At 41.3% G+C, this 13,864-nt stretch overlaps 1 protein-coding gene across 4 annotated transcripts in view; it reads left to right on the top strand.

Moving 5' to 3' along the window:
* Nucleotides 1–4,811: 4,811 nt before the first annotated feature.
* FAM169A (family with sequence similarity 169 member A) overlaps nt 4,812–13,864 on the top strand; it is a 35,659-nt gene continuing 26,606 nt past the window's right edge. The window contains exon 1 of one of the 4 annotated variants that reach the window (XM_052700434.1): nt 4,812–4,924. Coding sequence is in view for 1 of the 4 variants with exons in the window: in XM_052700431.1 (XP_052556391.1) it covers nt 5,016–5,057 (42 nt within the window). In the remaining 3 variants the exon portion in view is untranslated. The other 3 variants (XM_052700431.1, XM_052700432.1, XM_052700433.1) reach the window with 3 other exon arrangements.

Raw genomic sequence — 13,864 nt, 5'->3', positions numbered from 1 at the left:
TGTTTCTTTTGGAGATGTTGAAGCTATGGGATGGACTCCTCCTGGCTCTGGGACTCCTGCCTGTGTGTGGTTATGTGTGGGGGGGACTTCAGGACAAAGAGTGTGCTTCCATTTCCTCTTTATCATGGAACTGGAAGATGATGTCATATGACTGGAAAATGATACCTAGCCCAGGAAACTGACAGACTCATGATAAGAAAGGAAACATTTGGGCTTGTGGACTGACAGAAGAAGTACATGGTAGCAGTGATGAAACAGTGACCATCTTGACAAGGAGTGGTTCAAGCACATCCCTTGTCTTTATCTACTACTCTGCTATCAAATGTTTGTACGTAACACAGACTTTAAGAAAGGATTTGAAGGAAGTCATTGAGAGCTGCTTTGGTACTAATTGAAAATATATCTCTGTACTGCAGAGAAGTACAAGAGAAGTGTGTGTATTTAGTTAGAGTAAAATTGCAGTTGAATTTTTATTTTTTAACAATTGCAAGGGGTAACTGCCTTGCAATTAATTTGCTTATACTCATCACTGTGGAAAGTTGTGCTCATTGATAGCTTTGATTGGTGAATTAAAAATGTAAACTAACACTATGAATTTCTTTGCACTACCTCGTTCTTGTTACAACAGAATATACACTAAGATAAAATAAATCCAGCTTGATGGCTTTTTCTGTTCTTCCCTATTTAAGAAATGTCTTGTAAATGTAGCGTAATTTATCTGAAAACTCTGTCATCTGTGTCTTTCCCTCTTTCTTCCCATGTGCGCCCTGTAAAGACCCTACCGAATGCTCAAAGTCTGCAGCTAGTCAACACATGGCTGAGTTTTTCTGCACAGAGTGAATGGGGTTGCTGCAATGTTTCATATCACGTCAGTAAAGTTGTGAAGGGCTGCAAGCCTTGAGACCAGCAGGAGTAGTAAGTCATGGGGCCAGCAAGAGGACAGAGGCCACAGGGCCAGGTTTCTAATTAACTACATAATAAAGGCATTGTAGAGGGAAATGGGAGCAGGAGAAATGCATCCTGCAGAAGTCAGACAACTGATTGCAGGCAGTAATGGAGAATGTGGAGGCTGGAGTGAACAATTACATATTTGAGCAAGAAGATTTAGGCAGTTTTAGAACTGTGTGGAGTTGCTTTTCATCTTTGTGAATTGTTCTCTCTTGGGTTGCTCTGTGATCTAGAGCACCTTCTAAACCTAAATTTTCCCCTTGGTGTTTCCAAACACACTGACAATTCTCTGTGCTACTAATGACTTTTTGTAATCAATAGTAGAGCTGACATGGTTAAAGGCTGCACACTGTGCACACCAGTATGTCTATCTGTGTGGACAACACATCTCTGACTGCAATATCTGCATGGTGCAAGAGGAGGTCTACGTATGGCTTACAATCCAGTTCTACCTGTATGAGCTAAAAAAGGTAAACAACTATGTGGTATGACTCCTCAAAACAACATTACTGAAGGATTATGCAGATTCGTTCTTATCTTCCTGCTTTTTACAGGAGAAAGATCTCTACTTGGTTCATCTGCAGCCCCTATGGTTTGTCTATTGATGCCCATTCTGTACTTGAGAAGTATGGAGATTTTATCAAGATATGGAAGATGCAGATAAGCAAAACTTATGAAATAACCTTGAATTGATCTAAGAAAATCTTCATCTCCTTGTAAAACTTAATGTAACCACACTAAAATGTTTCCTACCAGAAAACAGAGTTATTTCTTTGGAATGTTTCAGTGAATAGGTTCTGGGCACATTAAATTCTGAGTGGAAAACAGAACTCCTATGCTACTTGGAGGAATAAGGGAGATTTCAGGCTATGAAATTAGAAACTGAAATAGAGATGTTCACTTAGGACATGTAAATTCTGCTACATACTGTTGGATAATGAAACTTCTTATGATACAGAAAAATCCTTTTGCAAGTGGACTAAGCTGACCAGAAATGGACATTTCTACATTTCTACCAATAATACCAGAATATAAAAAGAAGAAAAAAAATTATTACAAGATTTTGAAACACAAAAGTTTGTTAATGAGTTTGTCTATAAGGAAAGGCTGAGTGAACTGGGTCTGTTCAGTCTTGAGAAAAGAAGACTGAGAGGGGACCTGATCCAGGTCTATAAATATCTGAGGTGTGGGGGGCAGAATGGCGAGGCCGGACTCTTTTCAGTGGTGAGTGGAGACAGGACAAGGGGAAACGGCCGGAAACTGCAGCACAGGAAGTTCTGCACCAATGTGCGCAAGAACTTCTTTACAGTGAGGTGACGGAGCACTGGAACAGGCTGCCCAGGGAGGTGGTGGAGTCTCCTTCTCTGGAGATGTTCAAGACCTGCCTGGATGCCTACCTGTGCGACCTGCTGTAGGGAACCTGCTTTGGCAGGGGGTTGGACTCGATGATCTCTGGAGGTCCCTTCCAACCCCTACAATTCTGTGATTCTGTGATTCTGTGAGTCATTTGGATAAATCAAGTAACTTACAAATTGAGATGCTGAGATGACATCACTTACTGGAGTGAACGTGGCCCTGCAAAGGATGTCAAGGCTGTATTTGTCCCTCATGTGGAGACTGATGGGGTAAGCTAAAGAGGAGGAAGCTGGAAGGAAGATGCACTGGATAGAGCTGTTTTAAGTGCTCTTAAAGACTTTGTCAATAAAAGGAATTATGAGATGCACATTTCATTTCTTCCTTTCCATCTTTTTTTCCTCTACATATATTTTCATAACATCCCTACTTTTAAGGTTTCCCCTTCCTGGAAGTGAAAAGAGAAATACAATAAGATGGTCACTGGCTGTGATTTTACATGTTATGCATGCTTGGTTTGTTTTGCTTGGGTCTTGTTACGTAAGTGTTGCAAAAAGATTGTCCTTTTTTTCCATGTGGGTTAGGCTGATTCATTAGTGATGAACTAATAAGTCCTTCTTGGCTGCTGAATCTTGCTGGCCTACCGTTGCACTCTGACACGCTTGCAATCACCAAACTTCCCCCAGTGACATCTGCCACCAGTCCTTTACATGCCAAGCTCTTTCACCGGAACCCCCCAGTGTTTGGCTGTTAGATTCTTGATTTTCTCTAGTGATCGATGCGAGGATCACTCGCTGTAACATCTGCTAGCAAGTACATTTCGACTGCATCACATGACCCTGCAAAGCTTCTGTTAGGTCATATAGCATATGATATTCACAAATACAGCACCACAACAACTAGTCACTTTTTAATTTTTTTTTTTAATTGGAAAGACGCTAAACCTAGCAGTCTACCTAGGCAGGCTAAGGGCATCTCATTCAGTGGAGATTAAAAAGTGGAGATCAAAAAGTGCAGTGTGGGAATACAAGAGAGAATATTCAGAGCAGACGCTGTGGAGCAAGATAAAGTATGAGAAAACTGGGAAGGCTGAGAACTAAGGATATCTCTAGAAGAAAGGAAAAGCAGAAGAAATGGCCCATGGCTCTTACTGGATAAGCGCCTGCATGCACAGTTAAGGAGTGTTTGTGGAATACTTTGTTGACATGGGAAAGAGGATGGGAAAGTTCTGAGGGTGGATGGGAAAGCTAGAAAAGGAAACTTGTGAATGTATATGAGTTATGTGAGAACCTGTAATAAAAGATTTCAATCATTCACATCTGACTCCACGCCTGGTTGCCACAATCAACAGCTTAGACGAATGTCTCCCAGCCTTGGTCTTACCTCACTGCAAGATGGGCTGGGCAATTCATTAAGGTTCCTTGCAACATGACATTTCTTAGAAAGCATCAGTTGTTCTATGAGACTGGGGAAAGAAAATGTGAAATTACAGGGTAAGATGCCAGATCTCCCACTTGTACTTTATCTCCTTAATGCAAAGGTTTTACGAAAATATTTATTTCTGGGACCACATCCTTTTCCTGTGTGCAACTAATGGCTGTGATGGGACACAATTTTACTGTGTAAACAACCATGGCAACCCAAAATGCCCATCACTTCAATTCCACAGAACGTAATCTGTGAGATTCCCCACTGAACATAGTACATGCCAGTAGTGTCAGCAGTCCTTTTAGAAGGTCCAGCATGCAAAAATACCATGATATAGGAGAAATGGATACACAAACACACAGTTACAGTTATATGAGTACATGAAAAAGCAGTGGCATCTTCTGTCAGCTGTTCTTTAAGCCCCACAATGTAAGTTAGATTAGAGAGAAAGAAGAAAGTGGGCATTTTGCACAGAGACATGAAAGATGAAAGAAATAACAATAAAAAATAAACAAAATGCAGATCTATTTCTAAACATTGGTGAAGGTGACGTGTGAGGGCAATTTTTTATTGCAAGACATCTTCTTTCTCTTCTCAGAAGATTTGTAATAGCACCTCCGTATCTTAAGCAAGTAAGGAGGAAAATATTTTACTACATCATGTACTGTTAAGGTTTCCTTTTGCAGTATTACACTATCTACCAAATGAAAATGCTAAGAGATGGATGAAGACTAAGAATTTTCCATCCAGGACGGTAGGAATTTTAATTTATCTTGAAAGAAAAAAAAAAAAAAAGAAAAAAAAAGGATGTGGGGTTACTTCGTCATCTTGTGTTTTATGCTAGTATTTATGCTACATCACCGCAAAGCAGTCACACTGTGTAAAATTTTTTTCTGCCTTTGTTCGACCGGGAAGAGCAAAATACAACCAGTACAAACCAGGAGGGAGAAAACGAAGTAGCACAGACCTCGGTCCACTCGCACGGGCTGCAGGAGCCACCTTCCGCGCTCGCAGTGCCCACTGACGCGACGAACCGTGCGATTTCGCCGCTCTTCGCCCCGCGCTCCCCCCGACCCCAGACCCCGGACCCCCGCGAGCCAACACGCGCGCGGCCTCCTCGCTTCCACCCCGGGGCGGCGCCAGCCTCCTTTGTGCGCCGAGTCCCCGCGGAGGCGGAGGCCGGGGAACGGAGCAGGTACGTCGGAAGCCGCCATGGTGGGGCCATCAGCGCCTCGGGGCGTAGCAGCGGGAGTGCGTCACGACGAGGGGCGGGGAGCGGCGGAGGGATGATATCAGGCGCCGGGCAGCAGGAGCCGGGCACGCAGGAGGTGAGCCCGCTAGCGCTGCCGGGGAGCCGTCGTCCCCGCTCATCCCTCAGCCGCGTTCTCCTCTCTCCTCCTGCCCCGCGGGAGGCCGCCCGGGGCTGAGGTGAGGCTGCTCCTGAACGGCCGACCTGCCGGAGTCCCCCGCGGGGTGCGGGCCTGCCCGGAGGGTGGGTGGGCGCGCTCGGAGGCCGGGGAGGTGAGCGAGACAGGCCCGGCCCTGCCCGTGCCCCGCCGTGCCCTGCCCTGCGGGGAGTGCAGCCCGCCGGCGGCAGGTGGGCGGGCCGCGGAGGTGTCCAGGCTCCAGGTGTCCGCCGCCCCCGGCGGGCAGCGCCCGGACCCGGTCGCCTTCCAGGACCGTGGTGGGGGGGGCTGAGGCCCGGGATGGGGGCGGGGGCGGCTCCGCCGGGCTCTCCCTTCGTTCGGACCGGATGCCCCTCGTCTCGGCCGGGCTGAGCCCCGCGAAGGGCGAGCCGCCCGCTGCCAAGTTCTGGGCGAGTTTTGAGGGAAGCGGCACCGTTTCTTCTGGCCCGGGCCGGTCTGCGTGGTGTAGAGCCAGCCATCTTTTGTGGAAGGCGTCTATTGTACCGCTGCTGTTTGCATATTTAGGCACGTATGTATGTGAGCTCTGCTGTCTGCGGGTACGTTGCGTGCCTGTGTTTGGAAGTAAAAATGACTGTGTTACAACAGATGCCTTCCACAAAGATGGCTGTGTCTGTTTGAATTGTGTATGGGGATAGACTTGTAGAATGGCCCGGGTTGAAAAAGACCACAATGATCATCTAGTTCCAACACCCCTGCTATGTGCAAGGTCACCAACCATCACACCAGGCTGCCCATAGCCACATCCAGCCTGGATGCACATGCATGCTCTCCCTTCCCTTTTCATACACGTGATATGTAGGGTTATGCATTTTATTTTAAGGTAGAGTCAATTCTTCCATTGTAAAACAAGGGGAAGCATCCTGCCCAAGATGTTTGGTATAGCATTGCTATCCTATTTATGGAGGGTTAAATCTGGCCTGAGAAAGTGGGTTATTCTGGGAGCTTGAGTTAAAGCACTGGGTTTTATGTCCGTTACTGGAAAATAAAATGCATCAACCCTCTGGTTTCATATCTGAGCTGATATTCTAGTTAGAGAACAAATTAAGAGTCATCTTTGGGTGCCATCGGCTGTGTTGTTTGTGTTATTAAAAATGAGTAATTCAAAACGCCTGCCTGTCATTTGGAGTTAGAGTCCAGTGATGCTTGGTTCCACATTCATGGAATCATTGAGGTTGGGAAAGACCACTAAGATCACCTTGTCTAACCACTAGCACATCCCCACTGTACCTACTACCCACATCCCTCAGTGCCACATCTCCATGCTTCTTGAGCACCTCCAGGGTAAATGACTCCACCATTTCCCTAGGCAGACTGTGGTGTTCTTTCTGGGCAGAAATGTTTCCCAGTAACCAACCCGAACGCCCCCTGGTGCAATGTGAAGACATTCCATCTCATTCTATTGTGCGTGTGTATGTGTGCACAAGTGAGAAAAATAATTTTCTTCTGCTTGTTATGATTATTTGTGGGTACTGGGCAGCATTATTGGACCTGTTCTTGTGTGTAACATGACAGTTTTTAAGAAGAGTTAGCATAGTGTCATAATGCTCAGGGTAATAAATTTGGTGCTGTGTTGCTGCTGGAAGTCCTGCAGGAGGCTGCTGCAGATGAGTGATTGTGGTCACTCCTCTCCTTCAAACTCTTCTCTATGGGAACTTCATGCATCTTCTGTCTGATTCCTTAAACACACCAGCACTTCAATTGAAACATGACAGACTTAACATTGATAATTTCTCACTTCTTGTCTTAAGAATGATCAATAAGCAAGTGTTTCATTGGGGCACCTATTTCTCTCTGTCCTCTGACCTATGTTCTGTCTGTGCTTTCCTGTGTGAGGTTTAAGCTTGCACATTTTAAGTTCAGGTGTTCTACCTCTTATTTCAACACCATTTTACAAACAAAAAGTCTGTTGGGATACTCAGATCTGTATTTCAGTTGCTTTCCTATCCTTCTTTCTCCAATCTGGTCTTAGTTAGCATCTGCCATGTTTGGAAGTGAATGTTTCAGTGTCAGTGTTACTGATGTGAAAGATTGATGCTGCTGTATTTTTTTCATTGAGATGTGCATGTCAGGAAACACAGTACCCCATTTTTGGAGTGTTTCACTGTGTGTTTCATCACTCCTTTACAGTGGGGCAGTACTCAGACAAATGATTTGTAAGAAAATATTCCTAATTTCATTCATGTGCACATCAATGTAATGTCTCTTCATTAATTAAACATTTTATTTAAGTGTCTACTAGTTTTGCTAAGGTGACACAACTTAAAAGGGAAGCTTTACCTTCATTACTTGCAGACATCTTTTTCATGCAAACCAGTTTAAATAATTGTAATACGTAGCTATTAGAGATCAGAATCTTAACTAGTACAAGGTAGTTGGAGTTCTTTAGGTTGATGTTCAATAGTGTTTTTGTTTCTTATTTTAAATGCGAGAAAATAAACATTTATATGAAATTCTGTAGCAGTAGAAAAGCTCATCAGAGTAGAACAGCCCTTTACGTGTGTTCTTAGGTACAAGGCTTATCTCTATATCTATATCTATATCTCTAAATTGTATCATTCAATGAATACTGGGTACTTTTTTTAAATTAAATCTAATAAACTTCAACTTTCCTCCCAAGCTTCTGTTTCTAGTGCTTCCTGTATAGACTAAGCAATCCTGAGTGCAAAAGCCTGCTTTAATATTGTTTTCTCTACTACATTTTTTGAAAAAAGTATGTGTTGCCTTGAGAGCTGTAAGCTGTCATCCTGACAGATATTTGTGTTTGTTTTTTGTTCTTTTTTGCTACTGCTGGCTTTTTTTTTTTTTTTTTTTTTTTTTGTGAGGGGAAAGCAGGTAGCTAAGTCAATGGAATGTGACAGCTTGTATTTATTTAGTCAGTATAAATTTAGGTGGTGTTCAGTGAGTCTGAGATTTTGAGAACTCTTTGAAATTGCTCCTAAAATATGTAAAACTTTTTCCTCAAAAAAAGTAGCAAGTTTTCAAAACTTCCCTAAAATTTCACTAAAACTTAATAAGAATTATCAGAGCTAACATATCTCTTTTGTTTTTTCAAAGTTCACTGGAAAGTCCTGTGTTCTAAATGATGTATCTACATGATATATCTCCATGTATTTAATCAATTCCTTGAGTTGCAAATCTAAAAAGATTAGATTTTTTTCTCAATTGTGTAGTAAACTGTTGTTGTGCAGCTATTCAGAGTAGCATTTAGGTTTTTAATTTTTTCTCTTGGTCCTGTATTTGATTTTCATAGTAAAATAATGTATCGTGATTTTGTTGTTATCACTGTAGATTAGGGGATATACATGTTGTCAGTGCCTCACCCTTCTCCTTACGGTTAGACGTCCTTTAGGGGCTGAGATGATTCAGTTACTCTTCCTTGTAGGCTTCATCAAAACATGTAAGGATAGTTAAAAAGCTTCTTAATTCTGTGGAATCGCTGTAGAGGAAGAATAATCAGGAAGGATGCAGTGTCCATCAAGTCAGAGTCCCTGGGGCACTGGTAGAACAACAGACCTTATTCAGAATGTGTGGCCACTGCATTGGCCAGTCCCAAGCAGGGACTGGTGATGTACTTTGAAGAATATATAACGCTGCATCAGCCCGAGTTAATGTTATCCTTTCAATATGCCAGATGGATAGGTATGAAATGTGCTTAGGTTAGCCAATACGTTGCTAGAAGATTTTTGTGTGACTCTTCTGCGGGTAGTAAGTCCTGCAGCTGTGAAGCCTTTCTCATAGCTGCTGCAGAATTAACCATCAAAATTTGTTCCAGCAAGCTTAAATGATTTATGGATGGATAATAATTAAATTGCTGGGGTTGTCAGGAAAACCAGTAACAGCAGAAATGTTATTGCACTGCAGTGCAGGCTGCTTAGTGATGATTAACTTATCTGGGTTCATAATGCACCTGAGCTATAAAAAGAGGTAGTATCTGTGTCTCTAGCGGAGAAACAGTTACTAGTTTTGATTTGCAGATAAAAGCCTAAGTCATTCTTTCAAAAATTCAAGTACATCCAGAACAGGATAGCTTTGGTACTGAGAGGTATGACTTAGTAATGTGGCACATATTATTGTGAGAAATGGGAAATGCGGTATGTTCCCGGGAGCATGTTATGTTCTTGGAAGTATGTTTGATGGAAGAACGGTTGATGATGGAGATAAGGACAGGATGGCACGAGGGAGGAGGCTGTGTGCATTCCTTTCTGTATTACAGACATCCTTGCTGACATTCTCAGATGTAGACCTTCAGTCTTGTAGTAACTTGTTCACCAGTAGCTAGTGAATTCATGTTAACAAATATTTGATATTACAGCTGTACCAGGCTGAACTGATTCAGGAATGGTTATACAGAGGCAGTTGTGAGGAATCAAAATGAACCAGCTGCAGGTATGAGACTGCTGGAAGCAAAGGCAAACAAATGCGTAGGAATTTGAACTATGTGGTGAGGAGTTTGCTAAATATTGGTCTTGATAGCAATAGGTATGGACAGTAGGGAGAAGTGGGTAAGACTGTGCCCTGAGCTTCTGATCATTTGTTTGGGCCCATTGGAAGGCTTAGAGAAGAGCTGATGTCTAAACAGATTCCTGAGAGTTTTGAGCAATGGAATAATACTCTTTTGATGTTTTAGTTTTCCTTTTTTCTGGAAGTAGGACTTTTACATAAACAAGAAATACTGCACCTTACTCATTTTTACTTCTAGCTGGAACAGCTTGGATGATGTCTGACTGTTTGCTAGCTTCTTAATCACAATAATATTAATTTGTGTTTGTTTTTTGAATGATTCTTTTTCAGAGGACAAAGTTTACTTCTATTTTTAATTTGTATATGCCATTTTTCCATCCTTTTGAAGATATTTGAAAGTACAATGAAAGCAAACATACCAACAAATCCAGCTGTGAGCTGGATTAGAGTTGGGATAGTCTATCTGTGTCGTCTTTGTACAGGTGATGAAGCGTGGGTTCTCTTTTCCAGGGTTATATGAAAGTGCTTATGCCTGCCATTATTGTATTTGCTAGCATATTGTCCATGGCCCGTGATGGTAACTTGACATATCTCTTCATAAAATGACTGGCATCAACCTGACATTCAGAAATGTCTTCTTGGCATGTCTGTGGCTGAAAGTCCTGATTACTAGCTTTAAATGTTATTCTTAATGTTTATAATGTTCATGTCACCTGAATTTCATGCTATCTTTCTCTGAAATAGCTTTATTTACTTTGTCTCTCTAGTCGTCTTTGTCTTCTGGTTTTCTTTAATCCCCTGTGATTTTAGTAAGTGAAGTTCATTATTTTGTTCTGCATTGACAAGGCAAGCATCTATGTACAGCTGAAAGCACTGGCTGCTGTAGAACACACTGCAAGAAGTAGGTGAATTTCAGAATTCATTCTTATCCAACACCATATTTTTAGCTGTCTGTCACCTTCTGAAGGTAGTAGTAATAATGGTTAGAGATATCTGCTTATTTCCTGTCTGGAAATAGAGTAAATCAAAGGTCTTAAGGTAAATTAAGGTTTAAGTTCTTAGTGTTCCAAATGTGTTGTACTTACTGCAGTGCCAATTTCCAGAATTATGGTCCTCAATTTTATAGTAAATGGGCCATGTGACTGTATACTCAAAGTATGAAAAGCCTCAATTCCACCTTGATCTGTGAGAAAGTTATAGGGTTGACTGATAAGAACATGTAGTTACAGCCCTTTGTATCAGATTTACCTGTCTCACATCCTGGAATTGTGGGACATTCCCATGTTTTTACTGACCCTTTTCTACTGTATTTTCATTTGGATCACACAAGAAAAACAAGGTAAATACTGCTCTCTCAGTTATAGCACTCTTCTTCCAAACGACTTTTAAAATGGGTTGGGAGAGAGAAGCTCTGTTCTACTCACATACAATTAAAAAAAAAAAAAAAAAAAAAAAAAAGCAGGAGGTGGAATACCACTTACCATTTGCATTTCCTGTGGCTTTTTCTGCTGAAAGTGACAGCAGCTCAGTGACATACACAGCTCAGGCAGTTTTAATTCTTCCTCTTATGTAGGAGTCGATGAACATAGCTACAGTCACCATCACGTTTGAGTTTTCATCTGGAATATTCTCAAAGCACCTATAGAGAGAGTTGCTGTTGTTTAGCTGATGAGCAGTAACTCAGACTGAATAACATGAGGCTGACCTCATCTGCATGGCTTTGTCAACTGCCCCTGCGTCTGGGACAGAGAAGAGGACAACACAACTCAAAGTTTTCAAAATAAAAACAAATGCATACATAGTGTTTCTGCAGTACCATTCTCACCACTAGACTAGTTATGTTGGGTTTAGAAGCCCATCAGCTGTCTAATTGTATTTGGTGTTTTTTCTAAGTGTGATCAAGAGAAGAGTTTTTGCTTCATTGATCTCATCTCTGTATATGATATAGCCTATATCAGAAGGGCTCGTTTAGCAATAGGGATTAGTATACTAGTTTAAGGACCAGTGTTTTAGTTTAGCAAAAGGCATCAGTGAGTGCTAGTTCTAAAACTTTCCAGTTTAGCTTTGCTTGGTGTGTGGGCAGCTTTGTTTTTGTCCTGCTTTTCAGGAATACCGGAGTCACAGTAGACTATTTTTATCATTGCATGCCCAGGTGCAAGGACTTTTTCCTTGGATTTCACATACATTGTTTTGAGTTATAGTGCATAAAGATAGAAAGTTGCTCATTGTGACATAACAAGCAATGGAAATATGATAAATTGGGGAAAACCAGCTGAAGGTTGGCCAAAAGTCTCTGTGATGAAGCTGAAGGAGAAATTGAGGGGGTGAAGCAGGTGGTCTTAGACCACCTTAGATGCAGTTGCACGTGCAAGGAAATTGGCATGTATTAGGGAGTTCTTGGAAGAGATTGAACATGTATGCCTGTGTATTGTATCTTTACTGTTTAAAGGTAGAACTTGAACCCTGGGAGCACACAGTTGATTTATAAAGTCACCTGGTATATATCATGAGGAATAGAGGAATGTTGGCTTTTCAACACCTCATTAGATTTTGAGTGTTTTCTTCATGAATTTTGGATGGCACTTCAAAAAATGGAGGGATGTTAGAATATGACAAGTTAGCAAGATACGTGGGCACAACATGGGAGTAGGAGGTTATCTTCTGGTAGTAAGAGGCAAATAAAACTGAAAAAAATATAGAGAAGGAAGATTTTTCACTTAATATACAGAGGCACGTCTTTTGAAAGAGGCACCTGGAGAAGCAGAAGGAGTGCTGAGGGACGTGAGGTTGTGAGAGGTGAGCAGTGCAAGATCAGTGCAGCTGGCTGCCTCCCAGAGGAAGGCAGGCCGTTGGTTTACAAGTGATGAGCTGTAGGAAGGCTGTTCTTTAAAAACAGAAGCTGTGTTGTATAAAGTGCAGACATAAAATCAGAGCTGAGAGAGGAGCTAGAGAACTGAATAACAGCAACTTGAAAATGCTGAGGAATGGAAGAGAGAAAGAGGAGTGACTGGAAAGGTGGGTTGTGAGCAATTTTGTGTGGTGTTATTTTTTTGAAAACACTATGCAAATTTGTATTGTGGAGAAGAAGCTGCAGAGAAGAATGAGTGCTGAACGTGAGAGCATGGGATCAGTTGCATGTCCAAGAGATGAGGATCTAGGAAGTAAAAATCCTGCTTAGCCCCACTATTCTGTCTTACTGATATTAATGATCTTCAAGCGAAACTGGAATTGATTTAATTCTGTGTGGTTGTATATATTTCAAATCTGAGAGGTGGAAAAGAAATGCATGAAAGATTTCTGTAAGAAACTTCAGCTTTATTAGTTGTGACTCTTTGAAGTTGACTCAGACATAGAATTTGAACATAGTTAGGAAAGTGTGCCAGAAAAATACTTTTGTGTATCGATTTCTGCAGACTCTGTACTGAATAAAATGCTCTTCAAGAAACCAAGTGATGATCTCATTAAATGTTCAGGAGAATGTAAATAACAGGTTAGTATTTTGTATACTGAAGCACTTAGTCTTTGACTGAATAGGCTACATAACCTAATGCCTAATTTTAATCACTTGAGGAAAACATCAACAGTGTCAGTCTGGTGCTTAATCAAGCGTCTGCTTAAGAACCTTTCCTAGCTGTGGTGGGTTTTAAAGTGTAGTTGCATAACCGAGTCTCCTAATTCTGTCCTGTGGTGTTATTTTTGACAACTGGTAAGATCCCCATCCTATTTTCATTATTTCCTATTTTTCCTGTTTTCATGTTTCATTTGAAGCTGACCTCAGGAGTCGTGTTTACTGTAAGAGAAACTCTCATTTAATTAAAGGCACTTCTTAATATTGTTTGTATATTTTACTGTGTATATATTTTACTTGTTATATATTTTTATCTGGTTAAGCAGAAGTAGATTTTGGCAACAGTTTAGTCTTCTGTAGCTACCAGATTTTAATATTTTCATTACATGTTGGTTTTTTTTTTTTAAATATATATTTTCATTACATGTTTCATGACATGTTTTTTTTTTTTTAAAAAAAAAAAAAAAAGATTGCATTGTACAGAAATTAATGTACTTTCCACTTTCTTTTAAAGGAAAAACAGGCCATATGCCAGTACTTATAAATGTGAAAGACCTCTTTTTCTTCCTTAGTCAGCATTTAATTCCACAAGATACTGTATGAACCCAGACAAATAAACCTTTCAGCCATAGTTCTTGCTTACCTCAACTGAAGTCATTTTATAGCAGAACTGGGAAAT

This window comes from Tympanuchus pallidicinctus, unplaced genomic scaffold, assembly GCF_026119805.1.
Source record: "Tympanuchus pallidicinctus isolate F22 unplaced genomic scaffold, pur_lepc_1.0 scaffold4, whole genome shotgun sequence".
Lineage (NCBI taxonomy): Eukaryota > Metazoa > Chordata > Aves > Galliformes > Phasianidae > Tympanuchus > Tympanuchus pallidicinctus.
Note: the sequence above shows the minus strand (reverse complement) of the source record. Positions and strands in the feature narration are given on the sequence as shown.